This window comes from Cheilinus undulatus, linkage group 12, assembly GCF_018320785.1.
Source record: "Cheilinus undulatus linkage group 12, ASM1832078v1, whole genome shotgun sequence".
NCBI lineage: Eukaryota > Metazoa > Chordata > Actinopteri > Labriformes > Labridae > Cheilinus > Cheilinus undulatus.
In genome coordinates, this window is record NC_054876.1 from 40,369,407 (window position 1) to 40,396,062 (window position 26,656).

The window sequence follows — 26,656 nt, forward strand, 5'->3', positions numbered from 1 at the left end:
ATAAAAGTGACAACTTACTATAAGAAGCTCTCCTGTACTCTTCTAATCACGGTGTGTCATCTAAAACAGCCCTGCTTCAACAGGAAGAGTCCCCACAATCTAAATCCAGTCAAATTTTTAGTCCAAAAGCTGGAATAAATCCATAAAAATCCATGGACTGTCTTTGCATAATTTCAAATCTGCCAGTGCTGTTCTCAATAGTCCACTGTATTCGCTGAAATAATGTCTTTTTCCAGGTAATTATTAGCAATGCTATATAGAGAAATGTCAGCCCATGTCAGTCTTTATTCGGAGTCTCATGTTTGAAAAAGCCTGCTCTTTTCTTTATAAAAAAAAAACCCTAACATTCATCCAGTTGAGTTTTCCAGCTAATACCTCCCAGCTGCAGTCATCTACAGGCCTCTGTTTCACAATACACATTCTGATAGGGAAAAAATGTTGTACTACTCAATACCAGTACAGTGAGTCTGATAGTTTGATAAGAAACATCAGTGTTACCTTTGTAATGATGCCTTGTTTGTGCTTGTACTTTAAATGGTTCAAAAGCAGCATACGGTTTAATTTGGGTATTCCTGGATTGGCATTTTGACTAATTTTACCCAGAATGCTAAGGGTTTAAAATCAGACTTTTACACATTGACTACTGCTGCTTGATGTCAAGTAGTAAGGCTCATTATGGCATTATGATGAGGGAAGCAAGCTTCAATGAATCACTATTCTCAGAGAGCCATCAAGTATGACCTGTCTCTGATTGGTTCTCTCTTTATTCTTACCTAACCAACCAACAAATGTAACAATGAGTCCTAGCCAGTAGACAGAATCATGCCTTCACCATCCTGGGACAAAAATCCCACTAAATGATGAGCAACAGAGGAATGTAGATGTGAGTTTACTCTATAGAGACTAAAAATGAGTGGTTATACTCCGTATACCTGCGTAAACGCAGCACTACACCACTGAATATGATAGGAATCATTACCACTGTATTTGACTTGGAAATGGAACTTCAAGGGACTTCAATGACTATTCAGTACAAGCAGGAAGTATAAATAACCTATGTGAATGCAAATTACTGTATGTGTACATTAACACATGTTAGCATGCTGTACATTTACATGAGAAAGTGAATCGATGTTCCTTTGAGGTCGAGGCAGCGGAGTGCAATGAAGACTTAGTGGCTGTAACTCTGCATTGTTTTATGCTTCTCCGGTTTATAAAATGAAAAATTTAAAAGATTTGAGTTCAAGCTTAAAATGTCGTATTAGAAACACTTTTTAAAACAGGCTGACATCATTTGAACATGGTGTCTGGTTAGCGTCTGTGTGAGAATGAGTCTAAAAATCAGAGCGCTGCAGTAATTAAGGACCAGAAATAAGGTCTTCAATTATCAGTGGATCCATAACCTACACTGATTAATTAATCATTAAGTAGTTAATTAAAAGAGTGCACCGGTGCTCTGTGGGTAGCCATGTTACCTCTAGTATACTCCTCCCTGAGTGAAAAATCCACATTCTCACTTTGTTGGCTTCTTTTCTCCCTTTATTCACAAATATAATGAGACAGAAAGCTGTAAATAACCTTTCTGTGCTATCTTGTGTTGAGGCTGAAGACTGTGTCTCTGTTTAGAAGTTTTAAATAACATTGCATTGCTTTATTACAAATTGAGGGGCTTTGGCATATCTCAGAGTCACGATTCGTTATGTAATAAACAAGGCCACCTGCACGGTCAACCAAGAGTGTCATGTTTAAATCCCTATCACCGGAAAGGAGCTTATCAATATTTGAGGGAGTAAACAGAGTTTATCTGCGGAACGTCTGGTGTGTTTAACATGATTGATATGGCAGATGGGATTAAAATTGATGAATTCTCTTGGACCGTATAAATCATTTTAGGCATTTAAAAGAAGGCTGCTGGGAAAGTTCTTCTGCATGCTCAGCTTTATGCAAGAAATTGATCATGTTGAAATATTATTGAAGACGACTTTCAGTGGGATATCATCTCTTCTTGCTACAGTGTGAGTCCTGCCATCACTCAGAAACATTCAAGTGACCTTAAACAACATGTTTACATGTGAATGATTTCCATTTTCTTCATTTGGATCCTGGAGTTCTCAATAAAAACATTTACCACTCTGAATGAATCTGTCCTCTTTTGTTATGAGCCAAGTTTGATCCATTTTAGAGGTAAAACTTCTCTAAACTTTATTATTCACAATTGATATGATGCATGATTGTTCTTCCAAACCATGATTAGATATGTGCCTGTGGTATTTCTTGTCTCTTGGGGCTTCTATTTATCATGTTTTTATGCTGTCGTTATGACTGACCTGGATGTATGACTGCTGCCTTTAAAGCAAAATGCCCTTCACAGGGATAATAAAGTGAACCTTGAACTTTGGACCTTGAACAAAATCATCTGCTTGGACAAAATTGATTCAATTCGTGCTGATATTGAGTAAAATGTTATTTTTTACCATCATTGTGTCAGTCTATTAAGGGATTCTGAATACTATTCATTAATTATAGTGCAGTCTTTGCTAGGACTGTTCAGAAACATATCACACAAAAGCAACTATAAAAAGACAATTATTTCACCTGCTGCATGATAAATGAGAAATTACTGATGAATCAGCAGTCATGTTTAAGGTGGCATGTAGACGTACAAAGAATTCTCTCAGGATTTGAAATTGAAGACATAATTTAAGAACAATATAATGTGTATATCAGCTAGATATTAATAGTGTATATAATCCAGAATTGTTCCACTCAACATTAATCTAGTTGGCGTCTTTTTAAGTGTATTTGGCTTGAAGAACTGTTAAGAGCAACGTAACACTGGAGAGCATGCTGTTTTACTGAATTTCAGTACAGCTGTTATTAGATTGTGTGGGCAACGCCAAATTATGATTCAATGATTTAAAAAAAACTGATTATCTGTAGTTGCTCCTTTTTCTTGCCACCTTGTGTCAATATTAGAACCATGCAGCAGCAAACTTTTGTTTGTTATGCTTACCTGAATATTGGCACACCTTTGATTCATTTGCGAATAAAAGGTTGCAATATTCAGTATAACAGCATTACTTTCTGTCATATTGCGATTATCTAAATTACTGTGGAACGAAGGTAATTTCTTTAATTTTTCTCCCTACATGTACCACTTTTTGGATTATCGGTTTTAACTTTTAACAAATTCTATTTTATGCTTTTAATTGTAAAAAAAAATTCTGTGCAGCATTTTTGTTGCTCATATTTTAGCAGAGAGAGGCTGAAATATGAGTGAACAGTTCTTTATTTTTCAAATAAAGACCAAAAGAGAAATGCTCAGTGTCTTTGGTGGTTAGACTCTATTTTTATGTACTCATGTACCAGAGTCCACCCACTGGAGTAGTAGTGGTGGTGAGGGAAGTAAGATCAGATGAGGAAACTTCTAAAGGAGCTGGACCAGAGCTTTGACCAGGACACTGATGAGATGGCTTGGAGGCTTGAAGACTCGGAGGAGACAGAGGGATGCAAGATGAAATAAGCTGAAGACTTGTGCGGAGCTGGACCTGAAGCTGATGAAATAGATCAGGGGTGACTGGGATGTAGTGATGTGTCAACGGCATTTTAACGTGAATGACAAGATCTGGATCCTGTTTAAGAGCCGTTTTCTATCATAATTATTATAACTGTTTTTATATATGTATGTATATATATATATATATATATATATATATATATATATATATACACACACACACACACACACACACACACACACACACCCACCCCCACACACACTATATTGCCAAAATTATTCACTCACCTGCCTTGACTCGCATATGAACTTAAGTGATATCCCATTCTTTAATATGACATCGGTCCACGCTTTGCAGCTATAACAGCTTCAAGTCTTCTGGGAAGGCTTTCCACAAGGTTTAGGAGTGTGTTTATGGGAATTTTTGACCATTCATCCAGAAGCACATTTGTGAGGTCACACACTGATGTTGGACAAGAAGGTCTTGGCTCTCAGTCTCCACTCTAATTCATCCCAGTTGAGGTCAGGACTCTGTGCAGGCCAGTCAAGTTCATCCACACCAAACTCTCTCATCCATGTCTTTATGGACCTTGCTTTGTGCACTGCTGCACAGTCATGTTGGAACAGGAAGGGGGCGTCCCCAAACTGTTCCCACAAAGTTTGGAACGTGGAATTGTCCAAAATCTCTTGGTATGCTGAAGCATTCAGAGTTCCTTTCACTGGAACTTAGGGGCCAAGTCCAGCTTCTGAAAAACAACCCCACACCATAATCCCCCCTCCACCAAACTTTACACTTGGCACAATGCAGTCAGACAAGTACCGTTCTCCTGGCAACCGCCAAACCCAGACTCGTCCATCAGATTGCCAGGTGGAGAACGCGTCTCCACTGCTCTAGAGTCCAGTGGTGGTGTGCTTTACACCACTGCATCCGACGCTTTGCACTGCACTTGATGATGTATGGCTTGGATGCAGCTGCTCAATGGAAACCCATTCCATTGAAGCTCTCTACGCACTGTTCTTGAGCTAATCTGAAGGCCACATGAAGTTTGGAGGTCTGTAGCGATTGACTCTGCAGAAAGTTGGCGACCTCTGCACACTATGTGCCTCAGCATCCGCTGACCCCGTTCCATCACTTCGTGGCTGAGTTTCTGTCATTCCTAATCGCTTCCACTTCGTTATACTACCACTGACAGTTGACTGTGGAATATTTAGGAGCAAGGAAATTTCATGACTGGACTTGTTGCACAGGTGGCATCCTATCACAGTTCCACGCTGGAATTCACTGAGCTCCTGAGAGCGGCCCATTTTTCCACAAATGTTTGTAGAAACAGTCTGCATGCCAAGGTGCTTGATTTTACACACCTGTGGCCATGGAAGTGACTAGAACACCTGATTTCAATTATTTGGACGGGTGAGTGAATACTTTTGGCAATATAGTATGTAGACCTGAGAGTGTATTACACCTAAAACTGAAAAAAAAAAAAAAAAACTTTTAATTTAACGGCTTCAACTTCTGCCTGTGCCCCATGTCTGTGGCCGGCAAGGTTCAAGTCCAGTTTGTGGGTTCTTTCACGTACGTCACTTTGCACTCTTTCATGCCTGTTTCTGACTAGCCACTGTCCTTCTCTAAATAGAAAATAGGTATAAATGCATGAAAATAAAACCTAAAAAAATCCTATTTTATTTATTTCACATTAAATAATATGATGGTGATGAAGTTTAACCAATTTTTAATGACTATATACCTCTATTTTTATCTAAAGTTAATGGTAATCAAGCAACATACACAATAACTTTTATTCGGCACTTGCGGATGTTTTGGTCTCTGGCTTGATATTTTTGACCATTTGGCCCCTTGGATAAACTCACTGGGAAACCTTGCAGTTCAAGATATGAGTCCTTCTTTGCCCTTTCTCCATCCCATGGTGGATAAACTGTGACTGTTATCAGTGAACCAGCCCCTGGGCTCCATCAGATTAACTTGTATTTTTGTACTTTCTTCTCAGTCCTCTCATCTCCATCTTCTTTTTTTTTATTTTTTTACATTTTTCTTCTGTGCTGCCTCAGCCTCACTGTGCCAATCCCTCTCAACAGCTTTCTTTTCATTGTTATGCAGATGAAGCCCAGTTAGCTCGCCTCTGTAAATCCAAATGGGATGAAGGAATCTGCCTCACTGACAGAAAATGTTGGAGCCGTTTCTTAAAGGCTGCCTCTCTGTTAGGGACACTGTGCCACGTTGTTAAAAAGGTCCATCACTGCTACACAAAGCAGAAGGTGACTGTAGCAGGTGGTGTTTTGTTTCACTGCTGAGCGATTGGGGAGAAGTGTGACACTTCAAAAGTTTGAACATTTTCAAACATCACTGAGCTTTTGAAAGGGAGTCTGCTGGCAGAACTGGGACACTTTGGAAGAAAAAAACACATTTCTATTGTATCATTAATTGTTTATATTAATGCAAAATGATCACAGCTCTCTGATGCTCTCTAGTGGTCAGACAGGCTGTTACAGCTTCTTTCAGGATGAGAACATACAGTAATGCAGGGACATTCCTGCACTTCTGAAACAGTTCGTGTCATGTACAGTAGCTAACAATGTATGCTGTATGTTTGCATCAGAAATCTCTTAATGCTAATTTAAACTGACCTTTGACCCTGATCTTCAGCTAAACTTAGAACAATAAAGTCTCTGTTTGAGGCTCAAAACCATCCAGGAATACAAACATTCTTGAATATTAGAAAAAAACCTTTAAAGTCAATATTCTGCAGATGTAATGCAGGGGTTGAACTAGAATTCAGATCCTTAAAAGCCATAAAAATACATTTATTTTCATGGATTTTAAAGCAAACCTTTAACACATTGTGAAAATTACAGAGGCCCTAAACAGACATGCATCCAAACGTTTTTTTTTTACTCTGATTTCATAAATGAAAATAAATTTTGGCTTTTTTCTTGGGATCTTAACTTGTTTTTCTTATGTCAGGATAACTTTTCAGTGTAAGCATGTGAGTTTCAGTCATTTTACAGCAAAGATGCTTTTTTAACATCTGAGAATGTGGAACACATTTAAATTATGAAAAAATTCAAAAGTTATCCCAACAGGATAACCACTAAAATCACAAACAATAGATTGGTATAGATGGAAAAGCTTCTGTTCCTAATAGCCCTTGGGAAAAGAGGAAACTAACCCACTGCTGCCAATGAAAGTAAGTACTTGAGCGGATTCTTGTTGAGAAACAACCCAAGAAAACAGAAGTCCTTGCCATCTCTGATGGTGAGATAACGAGTCAGCACTGACTGCTGCAATCTAAGAGGAGACAAAAACGTACCACACCTGGTCCCAATCAGGACCAATCAGCCACCCATGCACCTGGTGAGGCTCTGAGATTATTCCCCTGCTGTTTCCAGTGTAGTGGCCAGGGTAAAATATGGCTGTTTTCGAATTGGCCTACTGCATACTCTTACCAAATGCAGTATGCAGTATGTATTGCTCATTGCGTACTGCGTTCGACAGTAGCATGCAGTATGACTGCCAGTCAGACGTTATTGTGTAGTATGCTTGGCCCAGTTTAGCTGGTTTCCGGTATACAGAAGTACATCATACCCTTATCAATTGCAAACGACGCTACAGTGTTTTCCATCCATTTACATACAGAAAAATCTGGGAAGTGTTTTTATTTGATTTTTCTGGATGTTTATAGCAGTTTTTAGCTTAGCATATCTAGTACAGTGAAAGGACACACTTGACAGCACCTCTCTGGTCGTTACAAGCCGTAACGGCAAAACAAAAATAACAGTGACCTTATTCCAACTTATTTTGCTATAGTACGTGTTTAAAAGGTGAAGATAAAAGTTAATGGCATTTTTTGTAACTGTCAGCCGCTCTGGTGAAAGTTTCGCTGCTCCCTGCCACTACAAACTCTGACCCGGCGCTTTGCATTGTGGGTAACAGTAGGTGAAGCAGTTTGTAAGCAATTTGTTCGCATACTGCATACTACATTTTGGGCAAATCAGTACGCACTGCTAGTATAGTAGGCGAATTCGAAAACAGCCTATGTCCCCTTTAAATAGCAAGTGTTGTTAACAAACCTCCTTATTTTTCTTAAAATTCTACGAGAATTAGTGACCTTTTTGCAGATAAAATCATGTTCTCTCCAGCTGAGCTTGTCATCAATCTGAATACCTTAAAAACATGAAGATGAAACGTTGGTTATTTCATCTTTGTCATTTTCTTTTTGCCAGCAAATAAAATGAAATGAGACTTTTAAACATTTAATTATCATGATTTAAGACTCTAAGTAGAGCTGTTAAATCTCTACTTGTGACTAGAAGGTAGTGTGGTTTGTAAAAAGCAATAGAAATCTAGCATTTGAGACTGGAGTAATGTCATTTATGTAAATAAGGAAAAGTAATGGGCCTTATATGGATACTTATGCAACACCATAGTGATCGACTATGTCGAGTGATTGGCAGTATCAAACACTTTTTTAAAAGTCCAGAAATACACCGGTTGCATATTCATTACTGTCCAGAGATGTCTGTAGTATCCTGATAGTGGGTTCTAACAATGCTGAATAAGCTGAATGATTTTTTTGGAAGCCAAACTTGTGATTATAAAGAATTTTATAAAGATTTTTTTTTGTAACTTGTTCTGTCATGTCTTATTGTACCATATTATTCTCCAGATGCCATCAGCAGTACTTTAATCTTTTATGAAAGGTTGTCATTTGTTTCCCCTGTAGACCCAAGTTTCTTCAACAAGTCCACCTTTTATGAACTGAGAAAAGCAGCCCTGATTCAGCTCTTTTGGGGATACATTTGACAGCTAATCCAGGAGGGTTAAAAATAGTGATCTAATGATCTTAAGAAGCAGAGGTATTTATTTCTTCTTATCCCAGTCTGAAAGGAGCACTGGCTGTGGTGGAGGTGAAATCCCAATCCCCAAATTTGCTGACAAATTTTTCACACAATAGGACGGGTCTGAAAACTGTCATCTAAAAATGAATGAAGGCTCAGACTATGAGATAAGTAAAAGAAACATTACGTCCCTCTGAGATGGTTTTGGGATAAAATTTTACTTTGAATTGATAGAATTTAAAATGAATATCAAAATACCAGCCCATACATTCTGTTTTTTTTTTTGTTTTGCCATTCCAAAGTTAGTTGCTTTAGTTCAGTTCACACTTTTTTTGTCTAGAACTCTTGCATGCTCATGCATGACCAGGTACAGTTGCTCTACCCTCCAAGATATGACATTTGATCTACTTTACATGCATACAACTTTTTTTGTCATTTTTTGTTAATGGACCCCCCCACAGTCCCTTTTTAAATAGGAGTGAATATGTCAGATACATTACTCACTTTGTACCTGTAAAGGTACATTCAGGCTCTATGTTTGAAATACATATAGATAAGAGTTTTCTGTCCATACTCAAGCAGACCTGAAATGCAACCTCTCTGGAGAGCGAGGAAGGAATCATTCACTAGTTTACTGACCATAGACTTGCTACAGATTATAAAAATGTAACATATTTAAAAACACTTTTGCACATGTTGTCTTTTAGAAACTGGGTAACTGTGCAGAATACATGAAGGCAACCTAGGGTCACCTGCAAAACGCTATGCACATGACATCACTTGTTTTTTTTATATGCAATTAAATAAAAACTTGCTGTTAGGTTTTATTGCTGCTGTCATGTAGCATGTACATGTTTTCCTTCAGAAATGTCAGAAAATTTCAGACTACACTTATCTCACCCTCACCTAACACTGACCAGGGGGTAATTCATAAAGTATCAGAGGTCCCAGGTATTACTAACCTGGCACGCCAGATGGATTTGTTTCACACATTCATCGGGAAAACCTTCCATAGACAGCATTTTAGAAAGGGCAGAGCCTTTGAAAAAAAACTCAGAGGGTGATTGGATGAATGTTCTCTCTGTCACATCTTTATGGGCCAATCAGAGCAACAAAACATGTGACGTAGATGCTAACAAGGTTCGCCACTATGGAGGAGTAAACATGGAGAACTGCATAACACAAACCATGGCAACTGTAGACATGTCAGTACACGACTTTTGTTTTTTGATAAAACTGATGTTATAACAGCAGCCACGCTAATGTCTTCTGCCATAATTGCACTGGCTTCTTCTCTCTATTTTCTCGCATCACAACTCTGCTGCATCCAAAAGTACTGCCCCTCGACGCTGATCGGTCCTGTCACTTTCTAATCAGGCCTAGTCTGTTCAGATAGAATCTCTGCAAGATGGATTCGCCAGTGAGAAACACGGAAACAGGCGAATCCATCTGCTTTGCAAGGTTAAGGTACTAATCCCATGCTAATAGTGCTTATAACTGGATTTGCAGTTTCTGTCTTTTTGCACATTTTTTTTACTTTGTCATTTGTATATTTGCAACATGTTCAATATAACGTAGTTGCTCTGGCTTTTTTGTAGCATGTTTGTCCCATTTGCAGCTTGTTTGAGTTGTTGCATTTGTTTTGGACTTTTGCATTTGCATAGTTTCAAGCATGCTGCACATTTTAGCTGATGTTGAGCCTTTGCACTTGTTGGCCACCGCAGTTACCTCTAGTAAGCCTATTTTTCTGCTGTCTCTTCATATGATTTCAAATTTATTGAGTGAAATCTGATGAAATGTTTATTATTGGCCAATACGGCACATGCAAACAAAGAGTAAAATTAAGCTTTGTTCACAAAGCCAGGAATTGAAAAGCACATGTTGGCAAATGAGTAGCTGCTCGTGCCCATGCTTTGGCACTCTGAATCAACCAGAATTGGCATGCTTAACTTGAAAACTGGCTAATGGAACTTGGCCCTTCAATCCAAGAAAAATGAACAATCACCCATCTGCACTCTCATACTGTTCATTTCCTATATTAGTACAAGTACTGTCTACATTCTCAAATACAAATGCTTTTCAAGGACAAGAAATGGATGATTTGGGATTGTGACTCTTACAAAAACTATTTTTGTCATTGTGGTTTCTGAGTATGACAATATTGAGTATTGCTGACCCAAGGTAAGGTGAACAGAAAAAAAAAATCAAAATTAAGTCAAAACATTGAGGGGAAAAAAAGTTTATTTAACTAAAGAAGTTACTTTCCCTGAGAACAAGTTTCATTGTAGCACAGTAGGATCTACAAACCGTAAACTGTCATTAAAAATCATCACATTTAGCAGCATGTTCACAGTTTACTAGCTATCAAGACAAACATTGTTATTTCAATGGTACAAAGAAAAACAGCACACGGTTAGTTTAAGCAGGAATAATGAGAAAACTCAAAAGGCTTGTCCTACTTCTACATTTTCTTTCCCGGTCTTCATAGCTCTCCGTTTTTCATTAGAACAGGCTCAGGCCATTAATCTCCTCTTCATGTACCCACTGTGCCATCCACTGTTTTACCCCCTTTCATTTTCCATGCGTCAAAACTACAATCCCTCTTTCTCCCTCTTCCACACGTTACCTTACACAGAGTCACACGTCCCAAAGGTGCTTTGATTGTAATGAGCTGCTGGGCCAGAGCTTAACTCTCACTCATGTCTGAATTTTTGTGCACATAGTTCAACTCCTGTTAAGGTCTCTGCTGTTCAGAGAAAGAGTCCAAGACTGTAAAGATCAGAGAAGCTCATGAACTAGTTTTTTAATCCTTCAACAGTTCTTATTCTTATTCTTATTTTACCAACAGTGAAGCACCTAAACAAGAGCGGAAGAGTTGAGCTGCTTACACCCTAAGCTTTTCCCACTATTGTCCATAGAACAAATCAAATTTGAGGGCAAAGTGTTCATTTGCTGCTGAGGAGGGGAGTCTTTTTTCCCAGAAAGTACACTTTTTTGTCAGCTCACTCTGCAACTGAAATGTTTACGATCCATGACCATCGCACACGATTTTGTGCTCACTCTGTACGGTCCTGTGGTTACACATGGCCTGGGTGCTTACTGTACAAGTGAAGTGAGGACAGAGTGTGACAGATGTCTGTGGAGTTTCCTTTGAAAAGTCTCACATACGGTGAGAAACAGAAACGCTCTTGTCATGTATCTCTCTCACACACAGACGGCATCACTAGGAAACACAACCAGCAGCTAAATAATAACAAATATTCTGTCAGCTGGATGCCTACAGGTAAGCCGATTTCAGACTCAGTTATTTTCTTTGTTATTGCCGAGAAAGGTACATTAAAAAGGCATTCCTGCATGATTTTAAATATTGTCCAACAGTTCACAGAGTGGTCCTGCTTTCACTGTTATAAAAGATCTGGCTGCAGACTGTACATCTCTGATGGCTCAACTTCCATTCTGGGTTAAGGTAACAGTTAGGGTACCAAAAAATTAAAAGTTAAAAACCTGACCTGCAATACCTGATTACAAAATGTTTAATAAAGCCTAGTAAGGCTGTGTGTCCTTGGTGCTGGTAGCACTCAGGATCTCAGTTCCAGAGCGCTTCTTGCCAGCCCTTATTGTGGCTTTGTTACAAGAAATTAATCCTGCTTTCCTCGGTAGAATCTGGTACACTGTTTTAAAATAGCCCTAGCTCTATTTCAAGGCAATATCACACAGAAGACATGCTGACAATGTAAAGGAATCCTGTCCTGACACAGGCAGCAGCTGCAGACCTAAAAAACACCCTCAAATAAAGATGAGTCAGATTGTTTTTCTTCTGCTTTTGTAAGAAGTACCGCCCCTTTTTGATTTTGATTGGCAAGTGAGGAAGAAGTGTCTTTGACGAGCACAGTGCTGTTCCAAAAGTAGAACAGTTTTATGCGTGGCAACAAAAATAGCTGACGCTGCAGACGCTTTTTCTGCCCAGTGTGCCAGCATTAAAAAAAACGCTGGATATTTGCTCACAGGAGAAAAAAAAAGAATCCTCCACGAAAACATTCTAACACAGGTAAATGTAGCTTACGCCATTACATAGATAATTTACTTATGTAGCTAATGTAGTTAACATTGCTAACATAGCTAAAGCTAAGCTCATAAAGTAGGCTAGCTACATGTGCTTTTGCCATGTTTGTTAAAGCAAATAATGTCATACATAACTTAGCTACATTGGCCTAATATTGTTAATTATGTAGCTAGTATTGGTGTTAGCTTTAGCTTAAGCTAACGAAGCTAAGGCAAGCCGTCATTTGTGTTTCTACTTTCTACTTGTTTGACATGTTGCTTACTCTGTAATGTTTGCAGTGTGGTTGTTTCATGAGTATAACTGCCAGACTGTTTATGAATGAAGTTGAATTTAAAAGAAAATCTTTTTAAATTACGGCACTTCCTTTCTGAGACAGACCGTGTCTCAGATGAATGGTCTGTGAGAGTGGTCATCAGAGATGTACAGTCTGCAGCCAGACTGTCTAGCTCACTGTGCAAGTGTATGGTCTTGTATATTGCATGACAAATGATGTACAGTCATGCTAAAAGTCTGTCCAACTTCCAAAATTAGACATGCATTTCAAAATCTGTCTCTGAATCTTGCAGTGCACACCAGCTTTACTGATTATGATGGAAATGCATGAGTGAGTGTTAATGGTGAGAGGTCTGGTAGGAGCAGAATTTAGAAGGCATTGCAGTACAGGGCTCCACTATGGCTTTTTAAAATTGATTGATTGATTTATAGACAATATTTAGTAAAGACAGCTGCACCACACATTGTGTCAAATGTGTGTTCCTTACAGAACCATTTGTGAAAGGAACAGGCTGGGCTTGACGTTGACTTTTTGCTCACTAGCCACTGTGGCTGGTAGTTGTTCAAAGTTACTAGCCACTCTGATTTTCCACTAGCCACAATTTTCTTGTTTGGAATGACTTATTATATGATTAAGACTGACTACTGCATGCTAATTATTACTTGAGAATGAGCACTACTTCAAACTTTAAAGTATTTTTTTTCATCCACCCTGGCAGAAACACAAATTAACCAACACAGTTTGTGGTCCAATTTAAAGTGGGCACTTTGCATTCATTTTGGGGGAAGGTAGTTCCCTTTATGCACAAAACAGCCTCTTTACAGTAAGCATTTAGTGTTCACAAAAACTGGAGCTAACAGCCAAGATTAGTGAGAATAAAGCTAAGGATGTGTCTTTGATAAGTTCAGCCCACCTAGTGGGGGTCACTGGCCCACCTGGCAGAGTTGAAATCCACTTGTATCCTTTGACTTGAAACTGGTTCAAACGCCTCCTACACACAAGGCTGGTAATACACTGGATTTGATTCTAACTCGCAATTGCTCCACGGCTAATTTGAGTGTAACACCACTTCACCTCTCTGACCACTACTTCATTCAGTTCTCACTTGGCTTACCTGAACTTCAGCAATCCACTACTCAATTAAGATCATACCGCAGAAACCTTCAGTCACTTGACCCAACACAGCTGTCTGACGAAGTCTCAGCTGCACTAGCCTCATGTAACGAGTCCTTCACACTCACTGTTAACGAGGCCACAGACACATTCTGCTCCTCACTGACCTCCTCTCTGGACAAACTCTGCCCTCTGGTGTCTAAGCCTATTCGAAATACTCCACCTTGTCCCTGGCTCACTGAGGTCATCAGAACCCAAAGGGCAGGGCTCAGAGCGGCAGAGAGAAAATGGCGTAAATCCAAACAAACCACTGACTTGAGTGCCTATCAGCAAAAACTGTCCTGTTTTACCTCTGCTCTAAAATCTGCTAAGAAGGCGTTCTATCAATCAAAGATCTGTGCTGCCACTGATGCACGCAAACTCTTCTCTGCTTTTAACTCGCTCCTCTCTCCTTCAAACCCACAACCCTCCAGTATGTTGACTCCAGACATGTTCGCCTCCTACTTCACTGACAAGGTTTCTACCATCAGCAACCAATTCTCTGAGCCTGTCCAACTCAGTTTTCTGCCACCAGCTAGTGATGCATCACTTAGCTCATTCTCTCCACTAAGTGAGAGCGAGGTCACCAGGCTTCTGCTTGACTCTAAGCCCACAACCTGTCCCCTCGATCCGATACCACATCACATCTCTTGCAGGCGATTGAGCCCACAATCAGCCCTGCTGTGAGTTGTATCATTAACTCCTCTCTGTCCACAGGTGTGTTCCCAGCTGCTTTCAAGCAAGCGCGGGTTACACCACTGCTCAAAAAACCCACTCTCAACCCAGCCCTGGTTGAAAATTACAGGCCGGTCTCACTTCTCCCATTCCTATCAAAAATACTGGAGCGCACAGTCTTCAACCAGCTCTCAGAACACTTGCAGAACAATGATCTACTTGATCAGAATCAGTCTGGCTTTAGGCGGGCCACTCTACTGAAACTGCACTTTGTCGGTAACGGAATCACTTCGCTTGGCCAGAGCAGCTGGTCAGTCCTCAGTTCTCTTACTGCTGGATCTGTCTGCTGCCTTTGACACAGTAAACCACCAAATCCTCCTCTCCACACTCTCTTCACTTGGTATCTCAGGATCTGCCCTACAGTGGTTTAAGTCCTACCTCACAGGGAGATCTTTTAGAGTATCATGGAAGGGAGGAGTGTCTAAACTGCATGGCTTATCAACAGGGGTGCCTCAAGGGTCTGTGCTTGGTCCCCTACTTTTCTCAATATACACCACCTCACTTGGTGCAATCATCCGCTCCCATGGCTTTTCTTATCACTGCTATGCAGACAACACACAGCTATTCCTGTCCTTTCCACCAGATGACACAACTGTCTCAGCTCGGATCTCATCCTGCCTTGCTGATATTTCTAAATGGATGAGGGAACGTCACCTTCAGCTCAACCTGCCCAAAACGGAGCTCATTATCATCCCAGCCAGTCCCATTATGGAACCGCAGATCAATATCCAGCTTGGATCAAATAATCTCTTGCCCACTAAGTCAGCCCGGAATCTGGGTGTCATGATTGATGACCAGCTAACCTTCAAGCTCCATGTGGCCTCGATTGCTCGATCCTGCCGTTTCGCCCTCTACAACATCAAGAGGATCAGACCCTACTTGACAGAGCATGCTACACAACTCCTGGTACAGGCTCTTATAATATCACGTATTGACTACTGTAACTCATTACTGGCAGGCCTACCTGCATGCACAGTTATACCTCTGCAGTTGATCCAGAACGCAGCAGCACGTCTGGTCTTCAACCAACCCAAGAGAGCTCATGTCACGCCTCTTATAATCTCTCTACACTGGCTTCCAGTTGCAGCTCGCATTAAATTCAAAACTCTAATCATTGCTTACAAAGCAGTAACTAAAACTGCTCCTGTTTACCTGGAGTCCTCATCCAGGTCTACACCCCTTCTCGCCCACTACGCCAGCCAGCGAAAGGCGCCTGGTACTTCCAGCACATCATGCTCCTAAGTCACTAGCTCGACTCTTCTCCTCTGTTGTCCCTAAATGGTGGAATGAATTACCCAACTCCATTCGATCTACAGACTCCCTGTCTACTTTCAAGAGAAGGCTAAAGACCCAGCTCTTCAGAGAACACTTTGCACTTAGCTAGGCAATTCTCTACTGTTGTCCCCAGTAGTAGATTGAGTCTCAGCCAGACTATTCTCCACTGCTGCCCCCAGTGGTTGAATGAGTTTCCCAACTATAGTTAGCTCGCACTGTCCTGCTCTACTTCTGGGATTTCTTTGCCCAGCTCTTTGGGAATGATCCAGCACTTGGTACTTGGTAAATAGTTGTTGTGAAGTCTAATGAATGGCGATTAGTGATCCCACATTTTCCTTGATTCATTGTTGCTGTCTAATAACAAAAAAAAAAACATAAAAACAACAACAACAAAAAAAAAAACAAACAAAAAAAAAAAAAAAAACTACATAAACAACATATATTTTAGGTACTCTGCCTTAAACTCTACACGGCAGCACTTGCGTCCAATTGGACCTGAAGCACTGGATGGCACTTACTGATGTTGTTTCTTCTTGTCTAGATCATTGCTTGTGTTGTTCTTGCTCTCAAATGTACGTCGCTTTGGAGAAAAGCGTCTGCTAAATGCTAAATGACATTGTAACATTTGGCTGGTTGGCAGGTGTTAATGTGAAAACTTGAATTATAAACCTTTGGCAGTGGGGTGGGGGTTATCCTCCCTAGCTATGAATGGGCTTGGTATCTAAAAACACTGGTCAATGTTATGCTGGTCTTGTACTTTATCATTGGCAATACAAACTGCTTTATGGCAGTCTGTTTCTCATCTAAAGCTAGTGACACTACATGATTTTAGGCCCCATCCACACGGAGACGAAAACGACATTTAGCCATTTCGTTTTGAAAAAGATTTCCGTAAAGACGGGATCATTTCAGGAAATATCCGCGTGAACACAGAACCAATGAAAACGACTGAAAACGCTGTAGTGCATATGCCAAGCCTGTACATGGTGCTGTAACGCTGCCACAGAAATGCACCGAGAGAAGAAGATCACAGGAAACTGACACAATTTTTCTTCCAGTTGCCCTTTTGGTTGTTCTCCGCGTTGGATTTAAGAACATATGGTGTGTGCATTTCGCGGTGGTGGTAAAGGAGCATCAGATTTTGCTGTAAAAGCCATAACAAGCTCAGTAGCTTCTGCAGCACAAACACAACCCTGTAATCCGCCATTGTTGTTTTGGCCAGACCCACGCAGGTATCGTAAGAGAGCTATGCTATGTGTGATGTAATCGTTTCAAGAAAGATGCAGTTGGCCGTCCACACAGAGACGGAACGGTAGTCGTATACGGATTTGTGCACTCTGGGACCCATTTTCAAAAAGTATCATTTACAGTCACCCAAAACGCCGTTTCCGTGTGGATAAAACGCCAATATGACAAAAAACTTTTGCTTATACTCCTGAATTTGTCTCTGTGTGGACGGGACCTTTAAGCCTGACTTAAGGCCCGATTTGCCCCCTTAATGACTGGGAGGGGGGTGTATCCCGAGTCCAGGCTCATTGCAAATTATTTGTCCAAATCATTTTTAAATATGTGGTGTCTACATGATCATTTTTATGACTTTCAGTTGTGTTGCAAAACGTGATTCTAGGTCAGTCGAAATACCCACAACAACCAATGAGAGAAAGCAGAGTTTGATTGTGAAAATGGGATTAAGTCATTTGGTTTAGATGTGAAAGGATGTCAGGTAAGTTAAAAAAGAGTCCTTTTAAAGTCTAATCAAAGTCTTGTAGACATGGAAGACATTATTCACTTCAGCTGTCAGCAATAATCACGTCAGAGAACATATGCGATTTATCCACTTAAGTGGTTTGACCCTAGACTGGTGGGTGGAATCAAACCGGTCAGCCATCCTCTTCAACTCCTTAACAATATTGTTGTTGTATGCATTTATGTACAGTAATGCTGTTGACAACCACTGATGAGGTATCAGGAATTTGAAGGGTTGTCCCATTATTAGGGACATTGTAATTGTGTTTTAAAAAGCAAGTGGGCACTTGAAATCAAGGGTAGGGGTATAAAAAAGTTGCTTTGTTGCATAAACTTAACCCTAGACTTGAGGGTGGAATAAAACTGGTCTTCCATTCTCTTCAACTCCTCTTAAATCCAGATAAATGCTCTTTTACTTTTTGATAGTCTAACAAAATATTTAATTTGGCAAGCATGCATCATCACAGTATCATTGGGAATCCAGTTTTTAAACATTAAAAGATATTTCTTGGAGACAGAGTTGGGTTTGCAGAGCGATTGTAGCCTTTATTTCCATGTCTTTCTTCTACCTTCAGTATACGTGCTCACATTTGAGTAATATCCATCGAATCGTGGATGCCAATCACCTGAAACCCCAGATTGTCAACCCCCCTCTTCCCCTGGTTATTGTGATTTTCTCTGTTGTGGTTTCTCTGGTCTATGTCTGCCTCGAAGCACTGGATGCAGTGCGGCGTGGTGACCTGAATGCTTTTAGAAAAGTTTGAGAAATCCACACGGTACTTTCCTGTGTTAGTGCGAGAGATGATTGGCAAGAAACTGTAACCCCACTGAATCTCTTGTGGGATGTAAGAGGTTCGAACCTGGCAGGCAGAGCTGGTCGACTCAGCCGTCCCATCAAGAAAGACCACCAACTCAAAGTCCTGCAGGGGGAGAGAGTCAGCGGACAGCTCGTAGAACGGGCTTGATTTGTTTATCACGTGGTAAAGAGTGAGAGGACAAACGAAGAACAAGTTGTCCTTTCCAGCATCGACCATAAACTCAATGTCCACCTGGTCCAGGATGTTGGTCTCTCCATCTGGAGTTGTTATTGTCCTTAGCAGCTTGCCGTAAATCTGGCTGCCGATGAGTAATGTCTTTCTGAGGTTAGCGACTCTGATTAGTAGACACAGACTTCCTTTCTTTAGGCAGATGACAGCTGTGTCGCTGAATGTGACGGTCTTTCCCCTTCTTTTAGGTAAGGAGATCTTTGCTAAGATGACGCCGCACATGAAACAGTTGATAAAGACGCCGATTAGAGACTGGATCATGATTAGAGCCACAGTGCCGGCACAGTGCCCAGTCAGTGCCCTGCCGCCATACCCAATGGTGGTCTGGGTCTCCAAAGAGTAAAGGAAGGCTGTTGTGAGTCCATGAACATTTTCTATACACTTAACATGTCCATCTGTGCTGTTCTGTCCGATTAGATCACCATTGCTCTTAGCGATCCAGTACCACAGCAGACTGAAAATGAACCAGCTACCTGTGAACGCAGCCACAAAAAGAAGGAGGACAAAGCGCCAGCGGATCTCTACGAATGTGGTCCAAAAGTCAACCAGGTAAGCATAGTGGTTGCTGTATTCAGTGCTGCCGAACTCAATGTTGCAGCGCCCATCTTTGGTGACCAGGCGGTTTTTGCGGCTTCGGAGTCCAGCTGGCTGGATGTGACCCTGGAGCAGCTGGAACATCCTAGAGATGGAGAGAATGAACACAAGGTTAACAGAAAGCTAAATCCATGTGTTTCAGTCTTATTGTACTGTAACATGTTGTATTGTATTGCCTCACATTGATTGTTGCTTTATCTGAGTGTGTCTCTTTAGCAAAAAAGACCCACTGCTTATGTCAGAGGGTCTCAAATGTGTTCCTGGGGAAAATGCAGCATACAGTACTGTGCAGAACTTTAAGGCATGTTTGGGCCAAAAATTAAGGCAGAAGAAAGGCATGGATGTGGTGAGTGACCTGCTTGAGGGTACCATTGGGAAGGAAGGAGGATTCATACAACTCTGGTCGTGCTCTGGATGTCCTTGCATATTACCAGGGGCATGGGAAAACAATCTGTTGAAAAAATGAAGTCCCCAAAGTTCAGGTTGAGAACTGGGTGGATGTGGCAAGTAAGCACAGCTTTTAGGGTACCATCTGGGCGTGTAGTAGGGTTGTTACAAGCCCATGGTCATTCTGTGGATGTCCCAAGGCCCTGAAAACCACCAGCAGTCTACTGGTGTACAAATAAGGGTGTAAAGGCCTGGACTAAAAGAAATGCTGTTAAGCTTGATGTCGACTGCTGAGCTACATACCTGTGTCAACACATTTAAAGCTTGAGTCTGCCTCCCTCTCCTGCCCTGTGATAAATCCTTAGCACCCTAAACATCTAAAACTTATGCACATGACTGTGCATTCATACATTTTAGTTGACTTAGTTTTTCTGTGATAATGGTTAAACTTTGATTGTTTTCTTGATATTTTAACCACTTCTCTCATTTTCTTAAGATGACAAAGCAGCTTTTCCCAAGAAAAAAGGTTGTTCCTCAAGAAATGACTATTACTGTGGTATCTTTAGACAATGGAGTAAAATAAAATGAATCCAATCCTTTTTGACAAAACATTTTTTTAAATCTGTTTATTTCATCTCTTTCTTCAGTTATTTTCAGAAATGTAAACTGAACAATTATGTTTAGCTCTCATATTGCAGTGTTGCTTAATTTATTTAAAATTTGTGTTCTTTTTTTCTCAGTGTGATTGGCTCTCCATTAATATACCGAAATAAATTTCATTTTTTTTTAATTCCGTGTGGTCCAAACTGAGTAGGTTTAAGTGGTTGAAATTTGTACAAATTTGGGTTGTGTTTTCTAACAGTAATTGTAAAGCACCAATGCATAACCAAAGTTATCTCAAGACACTTACAAAGAGGGCAGGTCTGTAATGTGCTCTTCAAAGTATTATTCTATTAAATTCCTCTATGGGGGTGGTAGGGGGTCTTCAGTTAAAAAAACACCATGCTGATATTTTAGAATCTATGAGTGATGGCATGAATGAAAACTATTATTAACTATTAAAACTACTATTTTAGAGTAAACTTCTAAAAGTCTGTGTCCTTAACAGAACATGTTTCCTCTTAAAGGTTGAGTCGGGTATTTTTTTTTCCAAATAAAAGACAAATCCAGTGAAAAGAGCAGCATTGTCTCTGCACCAGATGCCAGGGAAATTTCATTCAGCTGTTCCATGGAGCTCCTTTTTGTCCCAAAACTGTTAAAAACACATCAGTTAGCAGCACAGTTTCTCTGGGTGACACATTCCTTCACCATTGTTTGTCTCACATACACCTGCTGCTGTACCAACCAGAGCACCAAATGTGTACTAGTCGGCCACTGAAAGTAGTCCCCATCAATTTTTCCCTCCTTACAGTATTTCTTTACGAAAAGTTACAATACGCTTGTTTTTAATGACACCACTACTTAGTGTTGAATAGGTTAAAGATGTTTCAAATTAATGATTACTACATAACCCAATACAACGTGTTACTTCAGTATTTAATAAAAATACAGTTGGCTGCATTAGCTTCTTTTCTCATCAGTTTATAAAAAAACAGATGGATAGCAAAAAACATCTGTAGTAGTCCTGTCAATTGACATAGTTAATCAGAATTATCCCTTTAAACACTGGTAAATTGAGAAGAATTATGTTACTGGTAGATTTGATAATGATAGTAATGAAAGATCTGAAGTGATGTGCATCTGAATGGCACGGGGACATTTTACAAAACTCTGAAGCAGCTGCATTTATATTAAACAGAAAAGATGACATGTGGGTATGTAGGCAGAGGCAGACTGAGAGCAGATTGTCTTCTTATTTTTAAATCCCAGATTGTGTTGATCTTTGGGATGGATAAAAGAATAAAAATTAAAGGTACAGTATGTAATATTTAGTTGCATTTAGTGCAGCAAATGGTAAAAATGGAATATAATACATATAAGCATGTTAAAATTAGCGTTTAATCACCTGAATATAGAAAAAGTTGTATTTCTGTTAACTTAAGATATGCCTTTTATTCATACATAAGAAGGGTCCCCCTCCACAGACTCAGCCTTTTGCACTGCCAGTTTGTACAATACCACAGAAAGGACCATTTAACAGTACGTGTTTTTTTTTTTTAAATTCCACCGGTTACCACGGTTACCACTAGACATGAGCACTGCAATCACACTGTACCTTTAAGAGCAAAGGGATTTTTTTGACATGTTGCCATCAAATTTACAAAGCCTCTATTAGCGATCTATTATCAGTCTAATTTTTTTAATCAAAATTTTCTTTCTTCTGATAAATTAATGCCCAAAAGTGTATCCCTACGCCATTTTGGTGGGTCGTGGATGTGTGTCTGGAAAAAATAAGAGTGAAATAATTCTATGATTGCTTTAATTTGAAGGACACGTCTCATTCCCTTTGTTTTATTACATCTCTCTAATCCAAACTGCACCATTTTTCATTAAAACCTGTTATGATAGCAAAATGTAAGAACTATGGGTCCTGATTTGCTGACGTCCTGACCCTGGACCAGTTGAGAACCACGGCAATAGACATTAAAATGCTGCAAATGCACCTTTAAAATGAGCTTGTTTCATATAATATGGGGCTTAACTTCCACTCAAAAAAGTAGTATCATCCAACAGTATGGCTTTTCAAGTTTAAGGTAGTTCATATTTTCTTGGGGGGGAGGGGGGATAATCTTTAAGGGGGCAGAAGATGCAAAGCAGAAGAATTAAAGTTATATTCTGCAATATAGTAAAGTTTGATGTAGCTGCTTTATACTGATGTACATTCCAAACTACATCTGTAAACAGGAGATATATTTTCTTTCAGTGACTGCCATGAAAAAATATTAACATTGGAAAATAACGTGTCGATATCCAACAACAATTTCTTTTAAATATCTTTTTTTTAAATTGTTTTTTCCCTATCAATGGACACATGGCATCCACAAATAATCAGTAGCAGTAGTATGAATTAAATTATTACCTTAAATGATGGGTAACAGTGGCATCAGTAAGAAATGCTTTAGCATCCATGTGGCTTTTCTCATGTGGAGTTACATTCAGATTGCTGGTGCTGTGCTTCATATACGTAGATATAGGTATAGATATATCCCTTATTTCTGTCTTACAGTATTTCCAACTGACTTGTTTCCAAGAAAATAAATGTTGAAGTGAAAAGAAAGCAGCCTAACTTCAATATCAGCCCTTAAATATATAATGATTTCACTAGCATCACATAGAGATTATAATGTAGCACATGGTGAAGGAATGAATCTTATTTTTTCTCATACAGTATAACAGTAAAAAGTATTCCTGTAAAATAGAAACTTAAAACTTAAAAAAGCCATTTATAGGTACAAATAATGTCCAAGAGTTTCATTAGAGTGTAAGTTAATTTACCTTTTGTACTGTTAGTACAGTGCAGATTGCACCACGTGGTCCACTTTGAGTTCTTACATAACAGCCACTGATTAGACTCGGATTTAAGAAACCTTTGTGTTATGCTCTGAATATGAAAGACATACTTTTGGGACAAAAAAAAGATCTCACACTAAGAATAATCCCTTCAAGAATTTATTTTATGTCTTTGTTAAAAAGCGTCTTTCAGCTGTTAGAAGTCTGATCCCAAATACAGTGCAGTAATTTACAAATACTTGGAGTTTCCCCTCTTTGTCCTGCATTTTTTTTCATTATTTAAACAGAAAGAATGTAATCTGATTGTGTTGTCTTTTCCAGTTATTTAGTCTTAATCCAGTTTGAATGAAGCACAGTTATTGGGTTTCTTGACACAATTGGAAAACTAGACAAAGCAACAAAAAATTAGAACGTGTAACTTTTCTTTATGCAGCAATAAAATGAAAAACTGTATTTTACAGTAACAAACCCCATCCACACTTTTTACAGGCTCCTAAACTCCAGACATATTCAAAGAAGAAACCAAATTCAAAGCACCTAAAATTGATAATAAATCATTATCCTCCTAGAGTAGAAATAAAGTTTGGACCTACCTGCTCTGTGAGACCATGGGCCCGGAGTGCTCACTGGATCTTCTCTGAAACTTCAGACTCCTTTCTTTCCACAAGTGGCCATGGAGACGTTGGAAAGATTTTAATCCACAGTGAAATTTCCTAATCCCAGCCACATGCCACCATGTACACTGGCCGCATACACAGCGGAGCCGGCCGCAGAGCTCCCAGTGGGCGTCAGTTCTCTTTGATTGGCAGGGTGACTCCCTCCATCACTCCACTAACAAGTGCAATAACAAACCTTTACAGCACTGGATTTATGATTAGTGCAGATCTTAGGAGTGTAAATTCTGCTGAGTATGAGGAAGGGAATGTCCTGGAAAGTTCCCTTTTGTTTTGCAGGAGGTGCATCCATTGAAGGGGCCAACGCGGCCTGTGCAGCACCCTTGCTGTTTTTGTTTTCAGCCCTGAGAACATTTGGGATTTGCGTCAGGCCTCACAAAGAAATCCCTAAATTGCATTTCCCCCGGTCCCCTTCCCCCCCTTACTTCAAACCTGTAGGGTTGCCTCACATTTGCATCAAAATGAAGAGCTGCAGGGACAAAGTGTCTTTGCATTATTCTTCTGGCTGTAGGAGGAACATTTTCATATCTGCGGTGCAAACGTCCATCACCTGTTAAGATAGCAGGCAGGCCCTGAGTTTATAACATGCTTCATAGTGATTGGAACAGCCAGTAACTGTGTGCAGATAAAGGAACCAGGAGATGCTTAAACATGAAGACTGTACTGATTCAAGAGCAGGTTAGAGGCTACAGACTTAAGGTTTAAGATTATATGACATGTCATGCAACAGCCAGCTGGCTTTAGATTTTTATCTGTAATGCTGCACACTGGTTTGAGTAACACTCTTTTGAAGCCTTGAAGTTGGCACCTTGGCTGTCAACATCTTTGATTTCTAGGCTTTTATTTGATTTGATCTTTTTTTTATCTTGAATGTGGACTAAAATAGATCACAAATTATGTAAGATGTGCAAAAACAATGTGTCAAACCATCAACATATAAGATATGCACATGGTGCATTCAAGAAGGGGCCCCTTCCTTAGGGCGCACTCACACTGGGCCCAGTTGCCCTGTATCGTACCGAAGCATGCTTCCCCCTCCCCTATCTCCCACTGGCCTGTACTCGATTGCTCAAAGCCCAACCAGGCCCAGGCACAAATATGTCATGTAAGGTGATGAGATTATGTTTCAAAACAATGACCTTAAATTTCAATAGACTATTCATGTATTTTACAGTCACTGTCAACCTTAAGGGCCTTAAAATCATGGTAACAATAATTTAAAATAACAATTTAAAAGCCTACTTAAACCAGATTTTTTTAAGATTAATTTTGAGCATTTTGTCTTTATTTAGAGAGGACAGCTGATGAGAGACAGGATATATATGCAAAGAGAGTGGGAGAAGACATGCACCGAATGTGTGCAGAGACCAGGAATCGATCTCTGACCAGTAAAAGACTAGAACTGCTTAAAGACCCTGTAAAGTGGAAATAAATCTGTAATTAGGTTTGTTGTATGACAGGGTACTGTGTCATGAACCCCTAAAAATTTCAGCCAAATAAAACATCTCCAAGCTTATAAAATTAAGCTTCAAAATCATGAAAAATGAGCCAGTAAAATCTGCTCCCTTTTTATTGCATTCTAAATTCCATTATTTTGTATTTAAATTGATTTTTTCTTTGCAAGTAGATTGATGATTTTAACATGAATTCTTACATGTATTGTTATGCAGTGAAAAGAACATATGTGAACAGTAAAAAAGTATGTTTGATAACACAAGGTTCAGATGAGGTTTGACTTGTCTTCTGAGTTGTCTGTGAATTTTTTTTTAAATGGAAATGAGACACTGAGGAGCAGTAGCAGATTTACCTTTCGTCACTGTTGCTGCAGGGAGACTCTGACATGACTTAACCAAAGTTTTTAAAGTCAAAAATAATGGGTGCGAATTGTGGATCCTAGTTAATTGCAATTAATACGGTTAATCATGACAGCCCTACTTTTAACATAGCTGTAAGTCATCACCTTCAAATATAGGTGTCTTTAATACAGGCCTTGATCCATTACTGACTTAAAACAACCACTCTACAACTGACTGACTAAATGTAATTCCCAAACTCTTCACTGTAAATGTCATGGTGTCCTGATGCTCAGTGCTGAAACTCAAAATAAAAATCACCCACAGAACTGTCTCCATCTAGTGGACCATGTCTGTACAACAGCTTAAACTTTTTGTGCCACCTACTGCTAAGGGGGAAAAAATCATTTTCAGATACATATAAATATTTAACTATGCATTTATATTTGCATTAAAAAATAAAAATAAAACCTAAGTGGTTTTAATGTTGTGTTCTCCTCAACATCTAAAAACTAGACCATGCTTTTCTTAATCTAGGTCACTCTAAATAAGCATTGAAGTTAAAAAAAAAAAAAAAGGTTGAATTGAATGAAGTAAAGAGTCAGTCAGAACAGCTAGAAACCTTAAATCTAGTTTGATTAAACCTGAAGTTGAAACTTATGCAGGTTGCATAGCTTGAAAGGTTGGTCTATGTGAATTTATTATGGAGCTGGTTTGTCAAGGTGATAAATTATACCCGTTTTCACCTTTGAACTCAGTCCCCTGTGGGCTAAAATGAAACATCTGTGCTGTGCTTTGGTCTAAATATAATATGGATCCAACACCAGATGAGGGTTTTTGACCCTGCATAAATCAACTCTCTAGCTCACATTATTGATATGCTTGATTTTGGTGTTTCTTTAAATGTAAATAAGCTCGTTCTCACCCCACCCGTATCTTCCATGGACTGTGCCGACAAAAGTACAGCTATGTGCTTCCATGGATGTGGGTGGAGATACAGGTGAAGGGCAGGTATTATAACAATTCAATGTGATCTCACAATGGGCACAGATTGTTAGATTTTGTATCTTCAGTAGGGCTGTCAAAAGATTCCAAA

General features: G+C 39.6%; 1 protein-coding gene across 1 annotated transcript; it reads right to left on the minus strand.

The window, feature by feature from the left end:
• Positions 1 to 18,200: 18,200 nt before the first annotated feature.
• Positions 18,201 to 19,682, minus strand: LOC121518529 (ATP-sensitive inward rectifier potassium channel 1-like). The gene is made up of 2 exons (XM_041800879.1): positions 19,626 to 19,682; positions 18,201 to 19,379 (listed from the first exon to the last, which is right to left on the minus strand). Exons 1-2 carry the CDS (start codon positions 19,680 to 19,682, stop codon positions 18,201 to 18,203), a joined length of 1,236 nt encoding a protein of 411 aa, XP_041656813.1.
• Positions 19,683 to 26,656: the final 6,974 nt, after the last annotated feature.